At 46.7% G+C, this 17,246-nt stretch overlaps 1 protein-coding gene across 2 annotated transcripts; it reads left to right on the forward strand.

The window, feature by feature from the left end:
- Positions 1-11,245: 11,245 nt before the first annotated feature.
- On the forward strand, positions 11,246-14,849 carry POP4 (POP4 ribonuclease P/MRP subunit). 2 transcript variants are annotated; one of them, XM_075510704.1, is made up of 7 exons: positions 11,246-11,285; positions 11,781-11,833; positions 12,342-12,565; positions 13,168-13,245; positions 13,438-13,499; positions 13,843-13,944; positions 14,435-14,849. In XM_075510704.1, exons 1-7 carry the CDS (start codon positions 11,261-11,263, stop codon positions 14,569-14,571), a joined length of 681 nt encoding a protein of 226 aa, XP_075366819.1. In that variant the 5' UTR covers positions 11,246-11,260; the 3' UTR covers positions 14,572-14,849. The 2 variants fall into 2 exon arrangements, with proteins under 2 accessions (XP_075366819.1, XP_075366820.1); XM_075510705.1 differs by lacking the exon at positions 11,246-11,285 and adding an exon at positions 11,602-11,707.
- The last annotated feature ends 2,397 nt before the right edge of the window (positions 14,850-17,246 follow it).

The raw sequence follows: 17,246 nt of genomic DNA on the forward strand, positions 1-17,246 counted from the left end.
GACATTTCTCTGAGAGTGGAAAAATTGCTATGTATACTTGACTGAGATTAAAATGGGTAGACTGTGTATAGCTGTATCCTGCTTTCCAAGTGCAGGATTGGAAGGCTTCCATTAAATTGTTATTTTCAGTTATTATTAGCTCCTAAATCAGTTAATATAATTTCTTTCCCATAATGAATGCACAGCATTGTAAGCCTAAATGCCATATTTTCTATTGATCTATTTCCACAACCTGTTTAGTGAAATAATTAAAATGATTTACAAAGCTGACCCAATATCTTAATGGTTTAGTAAATCACGTTGCCGTGTGGGAGGCTCAGCTAGTTTTGAACTCGGAGCTCTTGGCAGCACCAGGACCTGGGAGTGGAGCAGCAGCGCGTGCCGTGCTGCGTCTGAGGGCGCGCTCAAAGCCGGCCCGTGGAAACGCCTGTGGAGATGCTCAGGGAGATCAAGGGCTCCAGCTGGTTTGTTCCTTCATCGCCTCTGTTCAAAGTAGGAAAATTTATTGGTGTTACCAAGCCAGAGCAGAATTTGAGCTGCAGTCTGCAGGTAGTATATCTTCGCTGGCAACTTGAGCATCCCCGTTTTCTACCCCCCAGAATTGACCCCACGTGTCTGTGTGGGCAGCAAAAATGGGGGCAACTGTGGAGGCTGGTATTTTTACATGCAAGACGATGTGGGAAATTATTATTTCTATCTTTTTTGGTGGTTTTAAGTTGTAAGAAGAGGACAACTCTAAACGCGATCTCTGTTTAAATGCCAGGAAGGCATTTATGGAAGGGCTCAATAGGATTCCCCAGCGTCCAGACAGAGATACACTAAGGCATGCCCCAAAGTCTCTTAAAATCTCTGGAAGTCCCTCTGCTAATCTCAAAGGGCCACAGGTAACTCCTCAGGCGATAGGGAGGGCTTCACCAAGACCATCTCCCTGGCGCAGGAGCCCTTCCCGTAGTGAAACGGGCTCTCCTGACTCCTCCACGTCTCCCGCAGCTCTTACAGGCAAACACACAGGGCTGATACAGGTCGGACTTACAAAATATTCCCGGGTTTGTTTCTAGCTCACCTCCCGGTGTTCGGGTAAGGCTAATGGGGAGCCCTGGGAGCAGGGGCAGAAGGACACCACAGCAGTGCCTGGGAGGAGCCGCAGAAGCCCGTCTCTTCAGCAAGAGTGGCAAGAGCAAACTACATTTGAAGTGCTGTTATGAAAAGCTGGTAGCAACCCTCTTTCCCATGAAAAAAATGTGCATTTTGACAGCTGCAGTCTGGAACAAAAGGGATTGAGGTGACTTCTGCGGGATCAGGGCAATTGCTGCGAAGCACGGAGTGTGCAGCCAGGGCCAGCCCTCGGGGGGATCGCACCCCTGCGGGGCCCTGCCCTGGGCAGCTGCGCAGGGGGACAGCCCCTGGGGACACATGTGCGGGCAGGAAGGTCACGGACCTCCATCCTGGTCCATGACAGGAAGGACAGAGCCCATCGCTCTGAAGTCAGTCAGCGTTTGAGACGCCATTTGTAACGTCTCCACCTGCAATCCCTGAGCAAGCCTCGGGCTTGCTTTCAGCATCTAGTACATTTTTTTTTCATTCTATTCTTTTGCATAATTATACAAAGAAAAGAAAAATGTCCTATAAAAACTTAAAAATTTGAAGACAGTTGTTGGATGCGCTTGGCAGCAGATGTCATTATCTTCCTTCGCTGACCCCGACCCGCCACCATTTCTATTTTGCTTTAAATGGACCTGTAATTTCACAATGTGAATTCAGCTGGAACTATTCTTTTTGTTAAATAAACTTCACCCTTGCGCTGACTGCTCCAGGCTCTGAAAAGAAATACTTCTTGATTGTGACTGTTCCAAAACGTAGGTCTGAAATTCAGAAAGAAGCGTTGGTAAATGGGCTGTAATCACACTGAAGGGCAAGCGAGTATTCCTCCTCCAAGGCAGAAGAAAATAAAGGAAAATCTGCTTTGCCTTCTGCTGCCTCAATGCTGATAATTTTACAGATCAGAGGATTTTTTTAGAAAGAAGCCTGCTGTGCTGCAGTGTGTGTTTCAGAGCTGAAACACCCATAGCCATGCCCCTAACGCCACACTTGGAAGTGTAAATCGGGGCCTCATTTCTAGGAGCGCCGCGCGCCCAGCAGAGCCTCGCGCTGCCGCTGGCGGAGGCCGGGGCGGTGGCAGGCACCACCAGCAAGCCCCGGCAACTCCGGATTCACCACAGGGAAGAGCGTGCAATGTTAATGGCATAGCTATCCTCTGATGCGTGCGTGAGAGCCGCAGGGATGTTACTTGTGAGAGCTTGATGCCTGTGGCAAATATGATTGAAACTGGACACAGGGGTCAAAAACGGCCTCAGAGAGGGACCGTAACGCGCAAACACACCCCGCCCGTGCGCGCAGCGGGGTCACAGTCCCCTCGCTGCCTTCTGCATCAGGTGAACGTCTCCCCACTTCCGCGTCCGTCTGGCCTCAGAATTGGTTTTCTTCCAGAACAGGACAACCACAAAGCAGAAGCAGCTGGGCAGCTCTGCCAACAGTAAGTGCCACATGGCTAAAGCCGACGTGGTCCTGAGCAGAGACTTACTCATTGCCCCGAGCCCAGACGGCACGTGCAGTTCTGTCATCACCAGCGCGCTTTTACATACAAGTCAGTCCTTTCCTGCAGCTCCTCCGTGCACCTCCCAAAGCATCCGTGAGCTTACCGTAGGCGGGAATAACCACTGTTCTTCTGGAGGTGCGATCCACCACTGCAGCACTCCTCATTTCACACCCGTGTAACTCTTAGCAATCCTTTTAAGCCACACCAGCACAGAGTGGCTCAAGCTCAAGCTATTTGCTCACTAGGGCTCTGCACTTACTGAGCTGTGGCAAAGCAAAGGATCCCAAGCAGCTGTCTGCAAATGTGGTTCAGGTCAGTTACAAGTCTGTGATTAGTTAATTCTGTTTAGAGACTCTGCTTAAATGGAACATTTTCTCTCTCCCATTTTCACCCACTGTTCTGTTTTTAAGAAGTATAAGGTGCTTAATAATCTCTACCACCTGAAATAATCACTGGCAGGATGAAAGCTCTCCCCCTCCCACCCTGCCATTTTGTCCCACTGCAAATTGTATAAATTATTCTCATGCTAAAATTAACATATATTGCTGAGGCAAATGAATTGCCATCTCCATGTATATCTATTACCTTCCAGCATTTCCTGAGAGGGCCTTTCATTTAATTACCACCTGACAGGCTAGCTCACTCCAGAACTGCAGGCGCATTTATTACTTTTATCTCCTTGGACACCTGCCTCTATCCGTGGTTTATCAGATTTCTACTGAAGAGATGGACAAAATATTTTCTATTGCACCAGGTTATTGTTTCTTTAAAAGGCACTTACTAGAGCACTGATCTCAAACAGAGGGGTTTTTGGTTGCCTTTGGATGGGCTGCTTTTTCTTTTCAATTATCAAAGCAATCCAGCAGCATTAACCCCCTCACTGCCCCACCACACACCTGCAGTTCAGAAGAAACCAGATTACGGACAGGGAGCTGAAAGCCTCAGGGCTAGCTCTGTGCGAGCAGCTGACCACCCTGACCACCGTGCACAAAGACCTCGCCTGCAGTGGGAGTCAAAACCCTCAGATGCTGCGACTACTTTTCATCCGCCCATGGATGAAAACTTCACGTGGAAATGCCGAGAGACTCCCGAGCACATGGCTCAGTGCCCTCCATTGCAGTCCAGTGAGGGGGTGTCGCGGATGGAGTGAGGGTGCACTTTACTCGCTAGAGAGAAGTAAAAATACAGTTTATTGATACAGAACAGGGAGTTAACAAAGTTCAATGCGACAGTGGTTTAACAAGATTCGATGGCGAGGAACACTTGATTATTTACTGCGTAGAGGACAGGGTCAGACAGAACTGTCAGGGAGACCCTCCCGTTGAGTCATGAGGTTCGGAAAGGAGCCCCTTGCTTTCTAAGCTCCTTCTCAGAGAGGAGTCTAGGTGCGGCTAGGTCCAGTCCTAGTCCCAGACTTGGTCAACGGTTGATGTCTAAAGGATTAGATATGTGCGCAATCAATCCTTTATATCACTTAGCTAAGATTTCAAAGTTTAGCATGCTATTAGTCACTTACCGAGGATCTGTTGTGGCAAGGAATCTCTCAGCCTCGAGGAGTAACCTTGAGAGGCGTCCCTGCCCAAGGGGAGCTCCTGGCCTGCAGCCCGCTGCCGTGCAGGAGGGCTCCAAGGGCCCTGGGCTGTCCACTATTTAAGGAGTAAGATGATTGACTTATGGTCATATTTGCATATCACCAAGAGGTTTAGATCCCTGCTTCAGGCAGCCCTTGGCTACTTTGTCCTCGAGGTCCAGCAGAAGCTGGATGCAGCTATCGGGATGACTCCCACTGATGGTTACTGCTTGTGCAGGGCGCGGGGGGGGGGGGCACACCGCCACAGGGGGGGATCTGCCTGAATTCCTCCTGATGGTTTGGGCCACACTTTATATTGTCACCAACGCCTCTGTAACTGGTTAATAAAAAGCTAATGTAGATACAAGGAACATTTTAAAAAAAAAAAAAAAAAAAGTTGCCTACGTGCATTACCGGCATAGTCACAGCCAGCGTTACGGGTTACACGTGACCTGTGTGACTACGCACCACGCCGTAACGGCTGGGTAAAGCAGCTATTCTCTCCTACTGCCTCCGGCAGCAGCTCAGGACGCTGCTGGTTCAGGTGTTGACTGCGGCAAAAGGGACATGGCGGGACGCGTTCAGCCCGAACAGACAAATAGTTCCCACTTGTTTTTCCCTGGGTCGCGCTACCTGGATTCACGGAGACACACAGATCCCACGGGCAGGACTCGCGTGTTGTGACAGACACGTTCAAACCAGTGCGACCTGAAGCTACGCGGTGCCTCGGCAGATGAGGCCTTCGTGTGTGTGGACTCAGCGATGCATCTCTTGGACAAGGAGAGCGCAAGCTGATTAACTTTATTAAAAAGAATGGTTCACTCCTGACAGTCTAAATGTGTTACTTCAAAAGAGTCTGGCAGGAACAGGGCCTTGCTGATAGTGATGCCTTTAAGAAAGACGCCTCGTTACAGAGGAGAAATGAGAAATTTGTGTCTGTTTAATTAATGAACCTTTTCAGCTTCCTTGGGATGTCATCCCAGTCCCTAACTGCAGGCACGCTGGCTGCTTGGCACGAAGCACCTGTGACTGTGGGCGGTGCAGAGGCGGCTGCGCTGCAGACGCTGCCCTGCTCGGCGGGAGCCTCCTGCTCCTTCGTGGGTCGGGGCGGCAGGAGCAGCCCCCCGGTCCCGGCGAGAGCCCCCTGAGCTGAGTGCCCTCTGCCCGGACTCTGACCCAAGCAGTTAGCGCGTAAGCACTGCCTGGGAAAAAGATGCTTCAGGGAAACATAAACTATTTTAACGCAAGCCTTGCGCGAAAAGTGCCTCTTCCTTCCTGTCGACTTAGTCCTAGTAAAAACGGCTTCATCTCACCCCAGAGCCCTGAGGCCGAGTTACACACAGCAGAGGTAAAACTCTTGTTTATGTTCAGAGCTCACTGTGTGTGGCCTGTGAGCGTGGGGGTGGCCGGGCCGTGCAGGAGGTCTGGGGGTGACCAGAGGAAGCACCCTGGCTGGCAGGGATGCGCAAATACTGCAGCAGCCGCAGTACCGCAGCAGGAAGCTCTTCGAGGTATCATTGTTCTATTGCGCTCTGCTACAAACAGTAACATGCAGTACGCAGTAACATATTTTTGGCCAAAACTTACTTACCGTGGGTAAAGTGCCAAGCCAAGACAACCAAACCATGTTGCGCAGGCTTGCAGAACTTGACGACCCTTTTCTAGAAAAAAGTCTAAACAGTTTCTGATGAAAATCCAACATAATTGATTTTTGAGCCTAAAACCTTTTTATTTGTATTCTTTTTAAATTTCAATGAATTATGTTAATTTTATGTAGTTTAACCAAAACCAAATGAAATACGGTAAACTGTTCAATCTGCTATAGCTCTGATGACGATTATTACTTTCTAATTTATCATTTTTAATACTCATTTTGCATCATACATCCCTATCACACATAAGCCAATGTTAATTATGTTTTAAAATAAAATATTCAACAAGATCTAAACGAGACTCAAAGAACAGCAAAAGTAATGACTGTCAGACAGACTGTCATGGAATAATACATGAATGCAGAATGCTGGTATGAATTAGTAAATACAAGCTGTTCAGGAGCAGCAGCGGTGTCTGTCATCCTGATGTGGGTTTGGATCATACGTGACCTCAGCACGCAGGGAAACCAAACATCAGCTGCCAAAGCCTCAGCTTACCGACTCCTCGTTACTGTTTTGGGGAGCAAGCGTTGCTTTGTTAGCGTTGCTGTGTGAGGCAAGGCTGGGTAGTTCTAGTGTGCAGTAGTTATCTCCAGGTATTCTAGGGTCACTCATATTTTTTGTATTTTAAGAAGGATATCGTTTCTTATTTTGATACAAGAATATATTGGTGTTTATAAAAGTGGCCTCCTTAACTTGTGATGAAACTGAATGCCTTCAAAATCCTCTTTCCCCTCATAGTTCTACTGTGATGCAGTAGGGTTGGTGTATGGGAGAACTGGAGTCCCATCTGCCAAAAAAAGCAGCAAACAGGCAAATTGCTTCCAAAAGAGGAACCAATTTTTAAATTTAGAGTTGGAACAGTTACGTGAACTGTAACAACACGTAGAAACACGTGTTGTTCACAGCAGGCAGGGAATTCACAGCAGGCAGCACTCAGCAGCCAGCAGCAGGCAGGCAGGCAGGCAGGCAGGCAAGGCAGGCAGGTAAGGCAGGCAGGCAAGGCAGGCAGGCAAGGCAGGCAGGCAAGGCAGGCAGGCAGCCGTCCCGGTTGGGTCTGGCCTCTGGCGAGAGCAGCCACAGCGGCAGGGCGCGGGTTCCTGCCCACAGCCCTCTGCAAAAGCTGCTGGTACCTTTTGTTTTCGCTTTAAAACCCGGCTTTTAAACCGCTGGACTTTTCTGAAAACATTTTGGATTCTTATTTGCCTTCTGACTTCTGTGCCACCAGGATATATTTGGATGGTGTTTCCAAACACCATCCACTTGGTTTCTTCCCACACAGAAAAGCCAGTCTTTTTTGTTCACCCTGAAGTGGTATCTGCAATTTCAGATGGCAAGGAGCCAGGACTGTAAGGAAATAATGAACCTTCAGCTGGAAAGAATAGTTTATCAGCTGGGGGGGCATGTCTCATCCTGATCCACAAGTTAAAGACAAGCTGATAAAGCAGAAAAAATTTACAGAAAAATGTATGGAAAAGAAACATTTGTGGGATACAGATGACAGATGACACTCATTAACCAACTACAGCTGTCTAAAATCGGTCAGCCAAGCCCCTGACGCAAGAGTTCGGGCTTCCACACACAAAACTGACAAACTTTCCTCTAGTAAACCTACACTGACATGAAATGAAAACTGGAGCTGCTAACATCAAATACTCTGTCTACCCACCGGGCCGAACAGCAGTTCCCACCCTGCCTGCCCACCGCCACCCCCCAGACACCACCCTTTCCTGAGCTGGTTTTTGCAGGGAACCACGAGCACGGAATCCCTGGAAACCTACCGCACACCAGCACCACCAGCATCACCAGCACCGCCCTGACACCGCCCAGCCAGAGCTAGGAGGAAGCCAGCTGTGCAGGGCACGGTCAGCCAAGGTGCCCTAAAAATGCTGGCAGGGAGCGGGCCCGTGCTCCCCGCCAGGCCGAAAGGAGATGTGGGCAGGAGGGGGAGAAGGCAGCTGCGGAGGGGCAGGCAGACGCGGGCAGGAGGTGCGGGACAGCCGGGGGACTTACGCAGGCCGGCTGCACGCCGCTTCAGCGCAACCGTGGGAAAGGGGGTGGAAATTGTATTAGCAGCTTGATATTTGGATGGAGGAAATCAGATCAGAGGGTTTTAAATGGAAATTATCCTCACCAGTACAGCCGTCCCCAGGGACCAAGTTCAGCTGCTAATACAATTCGGCCAAGAGGAATAAACTGTATTGATCTTGAGAGCTCCAATGCTTGCTGAGACAGTCCTTCTAGAGAATTACGGTATTTATTTCTTGTATAAATGACAATCAGCAAAAGTGTAACAGTGATGACAGCCCAGTCACTTTTTACACCCATCAGGTACCTTCACGCACTTCTGCTCATCTCTCGCTTCGGTTCATAATTACTCTTTTTTAAAAAAACACTGACCTTCTATTCTTGTGTCACACAAATATCTGTAATTACCGTCTTTGGTCACGCTGCATCTCAAGTTTTAGCTTTGTGTGACTGTCGATATGAAGCTCTTTCTATAATTGCTCCCACGTTCACTCAGCTTTCCCCAGGACGCCGTGGTTACCTAGCCTGGCCTGCACACGTTTTTCCCCCTCACTGTAATTCAGCAGTACCTACAGGTACAGCAATATGGCCCCCTAGTGCACGCGGTTAGATTGCTTCAATGCTGGATTTTTGCATAGGTTTTTTTTATTATTATTATTTTTAGAGAGCAATAAATAAAGCCATACATAGATTTAATAGAATAAGAAATGCCAACGTTGGCACCTATAACTTCGTATTAATGATATATATTCGGGATTTATATCACTATAAACCCATTCCAAGGTGATTTACTTGAAGTAAAAAGCTTCAAAAGTCTAAGACATTAAGACAGGCGGAGCGGGTGATGCTGCACGTTCGGAAACATGCATTATAATTATTTTGTTTGCATATTTCCACCTCATTTTATATTCACATTTTACCCACCTTTCCTCATTTCTCCGAGCCTTCTCTTTCTTATCTACAAACTGTCTTTGCCTATTATCTGGTTCTCGCCTATTCTTTTCATGTTTATGTGATGGGAGTCTCGACTCCTGAGGCGGAGCCTTCTTGCTGGGACACACACTAACGCGCTGATCTCGCTCCCTCAGACATTGTATCTGAAGATAAATTGGGAAATGAAGATGTAGAGCTGTTGGAAGAGACTGGCTTCCCCAGGCACCAGTTTAGCCTGGATCGTTGGATTTACGACACCAGCACCACCAACACTGATTTGACTATTAATCCCTGAAGTGCCCTAGGAATTGCAGCATAAATCCAGTGAAGGAGCACTCATATGGCCCTAAAGACCTATAGCGCTTATCCTGGTACTCCATTCATGAAAATTGATCTTTTCTTAGTAGCAATGACAACTCAAGGAGTCCATGCTTTGTAAAACCAAGAGATCTGCTTGCTGTGGCAATGTACTTAACTGCCAGGAGGTCTGTGATACAAACCAATCGGCACTCACGCTTAATACTCTGCAGAGAGCGTCCCTTTTTCCTTTACACACATACAGAGAGATCTACAATTTCATTCCCTGTTAGGGATCACTTTAGTGCCTTTGTGTTCCACAGCAGCACTCAACAAAATCATTGTGTTTCCTATACCCTGTCTCAGTAACTTGCTCCCTAAGTACCCTTTACCAAGCAGTGCTTAATTATCTGCTAAGCCAATATCCCCCCGTGACAAGAATATAAAACTCTTCTCTATTTGGAGAGCCATCATGTCTGAGCAGAGGGCAGCATGAGTTGGGACTAGGCTGGCAGGGAAAAGGAACTGGCTGCTCTGGTTTCAAGGTACCTCTGTCTTGTACAGCGAGCGGGACTTTGTCCTGTCCCAGGAGGAAAGAGGCAGCAACATCCCAGAGGAGGTAAACCCCACAGCAAGCGGCATCTTCCCGATTTTTTGACCTTGATTGCTAGAAACACGGGGACAGATTTTAAACAAAGATCTCATGTTGCTGGGTGCGCAAGTACAGGCACGGTACTGTAGCATTTGACACGCTGTTAGCTACTGGCAACAGCTGAATGGGAGCGGGTACTTGCAATGGCAGCGAGGGCTATGGCTGGAGAGGCCTTGAAGGACCGGCTGGGACTAGGAAAAAACCCCTCCCTCCTACCAAGAGAAGTGGGATGGGAAGAACTTTGGCCGGGGCAGAGCGGGCCGGTGCCTGCCCACAGCCTGGGGAGCTCAGGCAGTGGCTGGCTCCAGCACCACATTTGTAAATCCTGGGAAGGAGAGATCAAATGAGGCAACAAAAGGAGGAAGGTGAGGGGGCTGCAGGAGGGAAAGGTGGGAAGAGATGTCCCAGCATCCCTGGTGGGAGCAATTGCAGGATGAGGGAGAAGTGAGGGTTGACGTGTCCAGGCTGCCCGTCACAACAAGTGTCCAGACTCTAAAGCAATGCTGTTGCTATGGGAAGGACGCTAACAAATCAATACCAGAACAACAGACTTGTCTGCTCCAAGTGTACATGACCACACCAAAGCGGTGGATGACTAGAGAAAGTGAGGTGGCCTGCATTACAGAAGGTATGATGACAAGACTTTTTTTAAAAGAAATTTCCCCATGATAGTAACTAAATACGTGGTGCTCAACTTACTCTCCCAAGTCAGAGAATTTCTTAGGATAAAAGAGAGAAATAATAGCCAGATTGCATTTTGTAAGACTGTTTCTTTGACTCTGGCGAGAAATAATGTTAATTTTGCATCCCAATCTCTGCTGAAATAAACCTGTGACTTGCATAATAATAGTAACATGACTGTTCAGACACCTAACAGACATTAAAGGTATTAAGCGGTCCCTATCTAGCTTAATCTAAATGGCTAATTTAACAATCTACCCTGGCCACAGCTTCCCCCTTTGTAGAACCTCATAGTTGTGATAAGCAATCTCACTTCCCTGTTTTACATTCTTTTCTTTGGATTTTGATCTTAGCGATGGCTTCCCTCTAAACCAGGGTCTGGCACGGTTTGTGATTTATGAGGGACACCGGGCTCTTTGGGACCCCAGTGCCAGCCATGTTAGGCAATAACCCAGAAACGCTGGTACGTGCAGGGAGGCTCCTCTTCCCCAGACACACAGGGGTCTTGGTTACCTCTAGCACTGCAGCCTCTGAAATTTGAGGTTAAGGCTGGGATTTACTACCCTAACCAGCAGCTGGGGAGATGGTAACAAGATGGTATTTCTTTCGATACGCTGAGTAGTAAAAACTCTCTATAAAAGCTTTTTAGCATGCAGAATCCAACAATTTTCCCCCCTTTTTTTGGCTCCCGTTTGCTGAGAAGGTTTCGACACCCCTGTCCCTTACGACGCTGTCACGCAGATGTCAGGCAAGGCCACAGGGAGAGGGCCGGGCTCCCCCTCACCCAGGGCCTCCGCACTGCCGGCAGCTGCCTACGCGCCCACACAGCTCACCGGGGGAGCCGCGGCCGCATGCCGGATACGGGACTGTGTTCAGGTTAGTTTTCAGTGGGTTTCTTTGAGTCCGAAACCCGGGTTCAAGCAGCGCCCATGGCCTGAGCTCCTGTTCCCGGGCTGGTCGGGCCATCGCCGCGCCATCCTCACAGGCCTGCACCCGCCTTTGGGCCTCCGAGAGGCCCTGCGAGCTTGCCATGCTCCGGGAACTGCCGTGAGGCGTTTTTAGCACGTACTGATTAAAGAAAAACATTGTTTGCCGTTTATTTCCCGGCGCTCCTCCCGGTTACGAGCCCCACCAACGAGCGCGACGGCCCCTCACCCCGCCCCGCCGCCTTCAGGGGCGCCCAGGCGCGGGCGCCGCCTGGCGGCCAGCCCTGGGAGCCGGCGCTCTGCGCAGGCGCACGTCGCGTCCTCTGTCGTCACCACCTGCGCCGGAAGCGCCGGCGGCCGCCGCCATGGAGGGTGAGCGCCGGTGGGCGAGGGGGTCCGCGTCCCGGCGGCCCCGCCTGACGCCCTGCCCCGCTCTGCCTTGCAGGGGAGTTGTACCGCCGCCTGCCGCCGGAGGAGACGGGGGAGCTGCGCCTCCAGGTACCGCCGCCCGCCCGAGGAGCCCCGGCCCCACGGCAGCAGCGCCCGAAGCTCTGCCCCGGGAGCGTTGCTGGCGGGAGCGACTGGCGATTTCTGCCCTTTTCTCACACAGTCGTGTGTCAAAACCCCGTGAGGAAGGAAGGGAAGGCGGGTGGGTTTGTTCCCGCGGGCGGGGGCGCCGGCCCCGGTTTCCCCGGCCCGCTCCGCTGCGCTCCGTTTGGCTTTAGCGTTTGAAGGCGCCGTGTGTAAGCGAATGCCAAACCCGCCATTTCTGCACTCAGGGAGACGTCCGTTAACGTGACGTGAGGAAACCGCAGGCTGTTGCATGCTCGCGCTCGGCCTCGGATGCAGGAGGTTCAGCACGTGAACATTCTCCGCTTACTCTTACTTTTGTGTAGATCTCCCACTCCTATGGTGATTTGTCAACCTGGTAAAACTACTAGTCAGCGGCAAGTTCTTAAATTAATTAAAATTTAATATTTTAAAGTATGTTTTAAAATATCTTTAGCTGCAAGGATCAGAAGAGGCCAAAGCGTTTGTAAATGCCTTCCTGAAGCGTAGTATGCCAAAAAAGAAAGATGAAGCTATCCAGGATCTATTAAGTCGGAAAGCTGTAGTTCTTGAGCATTATTCCAAAAAAAAGACAAAGCAAAAGAGGAAGAGAACAAAAGGTTTTACTGCCAAGCAAAGGCGAGAAATGCGTCTTTTTGAAATTGAACCTGAACAGCAAAGGTAAGAGCTTAAACGTTTTCTGTGTGTAGTAAAAGTGGGAAGTAGATCAAAGTACATAAAAGCAGCAGCATGTACATGTGGTTACTAACCCTTCCGTACGTAAAGTCAGTCTGAGACTCTGTTGGTTACCAGTTCTTTTTCCTTTTGTGTAGCTAAATATAACAAGAAATTAAACCCAAATACAATCACCTCTGATTTCAGTTTTGAAGTTAGACTGCCTGTGACTAGAAAGTCAAAATTCTGCATCAGGTTCCTCAAACTAATGCATGTTGAACAAAGCCCCTGCTGTTGCTAACATGAAGTAAAAGTGGGGAGGTATGGGAGTAGAAATCTCTTCAGCCTTAGCCGTAGCCACATCGTCTAAAACACATCACCATTTTGGGTTGATAGAGGAGCATATTTAGTTTGTGCTTTTTTCATAAAAGCAAACCTGTTGCTTGGTGTGGCTTATGACAGCGGATACAAGTTATGAGAGCAGATTACAAAATTATAAATGTTAGTCTTAACTCTGTTGTAAACACAGATTAATTCTGTAATCAAGCAATAGATTTTTTTTTTTATAATTAAGTTCTCGTATAATACTTCTTGTCTTTTTACTGCAGATACACAATCTTTCTACCACTACATGAACTCTGGAAACAGTATATCAGAGACCTATGTCACGGACTTAAACCAGATACGTAAGTTGAGATATTTCAAAATTAGCATGGTTTTGATTCAGTAGATATTTCCAGGTTTACTGAGTTACTGCTTCGAACATCATGGTTACTTGACCAGGATATGTACTATTTCTGTAAGCTTTGATTTCAATAGTCATGGTCACATTTTGTAAACCTAACATTCCATAAAATTTTCTTTCCCCCTTCTTCAAGGCAACCACATATGGTTCAGAGCAAACTGCTAAAAGCTGATCTCCATGGAGCTATTGTTACAGGTATTCTGTTTGGCTTCTTCTACAAAATCTGAAGTTCAGTAGACACTCCTATATTTCAGGTGCTTATTTTTAATTCCCTTTAGTATCCTTAACTCTAGAATCACATAGTTGAGATCATATGTTGATGGATTCTTTCTCTGCTTACCAATGCTAATTACTTTCAACTGCTCTTGAAAACCCTGGTGTTAGTTGCAAAGATTAACTGCAAGTTTTACCAGCTATTACTGTAATTGCATTATTTCAGAATATTGCAAACCAGTTTTTAGAATGAGGCAACTGCAGAAGAGGAAATAAACTGCCTGTATCGAAACTTTCTAATACATACATACTTCTGTTCTTTCAGTCACAAAATCAAAGTGCCCCTCTTATGTTGGGATAACAGGAATCATTCTACAGGAATTTAAACATGTCTTCAAAATCATCACTAAAGAGGACAAATTAAAAGGTATAAGACAGGGGTTTTTTCAGTGCTTTTCACAATTTGAATAAATCAGAAATTTCTTAAACACATTCTTCATCTTACAAGTCTGAGCACATTGTTTTATATCAGTGCTTTTAGTTCTTTTCGTGGAGTGGCAGAAGTCAATGTCTTTACTGACTATGTAACAGCCCAGTATCTTACCGAAAAAGTATCTCATTAGAAATGAGCAATTAAAAAAAATGCATTTCCAATGAACCCAACATGATTACACACATGGCTCATTCATCTGATTCACATTAGCTGTTCTCTGCAACACTTACTGCATGCTCCTGAAAGAGGACTAACTTTAGTAATTCAAGTTTAAAACTTAGAAGTTTGGGTTATTTTTCTTCTCTTGCTAAAGCATAAAAACCTTGAAATGTGGTGAACCTCAGGTGTACATGTGAATAATATCCCCTGGTAGGTCAGTATCTTTTCATAACTTTTGTTACTTTCTTTCCTTTTGCATTTTCAGTTGTTCCCAAACTTAACAACGTATTTAGCTTGGAGATTGATGGATTCATTTCCTACATCTATGGAAGCAAGTTCCAGCTTAAAGCAAGTGAGCGATCTGCAAAAAAGTTCAAGTTGAAAGGAACTATTGACCTATGATTTCGTGGAAAATCAGCAGTATTAATAGAAATGTCTGCTGTTTTCCTGCAGTTTAAAGACCAGGTTTTTTGGCAGATTAAATAGCTATGTGAAATTTTTCAGAAGTGTTTCTTCTTACTGAAGAATCACTGGTATCGGTTGTCTTTTAAGCAGTCTCGCAGACTGTTGGAGTTCGTATCTGTTTTGCTCTTTGTATATAACATTCTTTTATTAAACTTATATGATTAGTATTGATTACCTGACTTCTGTTTCAATTTATAATCATAAATTTGCACAATTTGAAAATTGTCATGTAGCTGTGTGATAAGTGTTATTGTTGCCTTCTGTATAAATTGGGCTCCATCTGCCTATTATAAGCTTATAATGAGACTGTGGGTGACAACAACTGCTCTTCTATAATTATTGTTCCTGGACAACATCAATATCTTTGCCTGGTGTAAGCATATGCAAGTAAGTTATTTCAACTGATAGGTTTTACCTTGAATATCTCCTTCCCTGTGGTTAGTACTGCTACAGATAACACAGTATATGAGTGAAAATATAAACGTCCTAAACATGTAATGCAGCCTGCAAGCTGTTTGCTTACCAGGTCCTTACTAATAACATACTACTTTGAGGTTAAATCAGAGATGTCTATATTAGTAAATATACATTGTCATGCCAGAGCACAGGGAACACAACACAACACATCACATAAGAGGGCAGCACTTGAAGCTAGAAGTTCAAAGATGGAAGTGGCCCCCATTCAATCTTGTACTTCAATTACCCACAAAATTGCTTTATGAATATTTAACTTTTATTCATAGAGCTTTAGCCTATTTTTATATATATTTAGACATAGTGTCTATGTTATACATTTAAAAAACAATTTATTCTTATTAAAATATACACATTACACAATTTTTTAAAAGGCTAGCATGGATGGCACTTGTTATATCACTCGTGAGCACTACATCACTGGAACACAAGAAGTCAGGTAGTTTCATAATGTAAGTCTTCTAAACTCAATACAGCACCACTTGTGAAGAAACTTCTAGTGCTTAAAGGTTTTATAAATATTTGCTTTTTGCAGCAGTGGTTGTAATGAAGACCCCATACTTGCACCACTGGAGACTTGTGCAGCTTTCAGTGCATGTGCTTCACATTCTCAGCCTCTTGTTATCTCCTTTCTTCTTTTTTTTGTTTTTGTTTTGGTTTTTTTACTATACTTCCAGGATCCTTTTGACTGCCCAGATTCCAATCTCTCATCAACTAGGCAGGTTTTACTTGTTTGGGAGGTGGAAGTGACCCCTGTATTTAGATCACTTAACATTTTTTCTATTATAAAAGAGCCTTGTTACAAAGGTAGCTTTCAGAAGCTTTCAATTTAAATTATGAATTCAATTTCAGGATCACATGGAAGACCCATATCTAGGAAGAGGAGTTTTTCCCTGCCACCATTCAAGCGTTCATAGCCAACCAGGGTCATTTCTTTAAAGAGAACATAGCTGTTCTCTCACATGCACAGCAGAGCACACAAGCCATTTATCTGCCATGAGAAAGCCAAGGAGCATCACCACCTCCAGCCCTCCCCAGTCCTATGAAAACACTAACTGTGCCAGTCAGCCCTCAGTCAGTTGGCCTCCGAAGCACCTACTTCCTTTCTGGACCTGTTGCTGGGAGAGGTTACAGGAGAGCTGCATCTCTCTGGCACAATCCCTCACACGCAGACCAGGTTCAGCATCACTGAACCAGACTCTGATCAGTTGAAATCACATCATGGGCAATACTGGTTTTCAAAAACAGACTGCTTCTCTGCCCCTTTTGAAGTCAGGAAATAAAGCAGTTGGTATGGAAATAAATCTTTGTTGCAATTATATGAACTACTGCCCTTGAGATGGGGAAAACTGTTTTTGCTAGAGATGTATATTTTATACAGGGAAATCATAGAACAGTTTAGGTTGGAAAAGACCTTTAAGATCATCAAGTCCAACTGTAAACCTGACACTACCAAGACCACCACTAAACCATGTCCCTAAGCACCACATCTACATGTCTTTTAAATACCTCCAGGGATGGCGACTCAACCACTTCCCTGGGCAGCCTGTTCCAATGCTTGACAACCCTTTCAGTGAAGTAAAATTTCCTAATATCCAGTCTAAACCTCCCCTGGTGCAACTCCGAGGCCATTTCCTCTCATCCTATCACTTGTTACCTGGGAGAAGAGACTGACACCCACCTCTCTACAACCTCCTTTCAGGTAGTTGTAGAGAGCCATAAGGTCTCCCCTCAGCCTCCTTTTCTCCAGGCTAAACAACCCCAGTTCCCTCAGCCGCTCCTCATAAGACTTCTGCTCCAGACCCTTCACCAGCTTCGTTGCCCTTCTCTGGACACACTCCAGCACCTCAATGTCCCTCTTGTAGTGAGGGGCCCAAAACTGAACACAGTATTCGAGGTGCGGCCTCACCAGTGCCAAGTACAGGGGCACGATCACTTCCCTAGTCCTGCTCACCACACTATTTCTGATACAAGCCAGGATGCTATTGGCCTTCTTGGCCACCTGGGCACACTGCTGGCTCATATTCAGCCGGCTGTCAACCAACACCCCCAGGTCCTTCTCTGCCTGGCAGCTTTCCAGCCACTCTTCCCCAAGCCTGTAGCGTTGCACGGGGTTGTTGTGGCCCAAGTGCAGGACC

This window comes from Mycteria americana, chromosome 8 (genome assembly GCF_035582795.1).
Source record: "Mycteria americana isolate JAX WOST 10 ecotype Jacksonville Zoo and Gardens chromosome 8, USCA_MyAme_1.0, whole genome shotgun sequence".
Lineage (NCBI taxonomy): Eukaryota > Metazoa > Chordata > Aves > Ciconiiformes > Ciconiidae > Mycteria > Mycteria americana.

Bases quoted from the DNA above. Each gene is read 5' to 3' on its own strand.
- POP4 (XM_075510704.1), top strand. From the start codon at position 11,261: ATGCCGGATACGGGACTGTGTTCAG. The intron at 11,834-12,341 runs GTACCGCCGCCC...AAATATCTTTAG, and splicing joins CGGGGGAGCTGCGCCTCCAG to CTGCAAGGATCAGAAGAGGC. The intron at 13,500-13,842 runs GTATTCTGTTTG...CTGTTCTTTCAG, and splicing joins CCATGGAGCTATTGTTACAG to TCACAAAATCAAAGTGCCCC.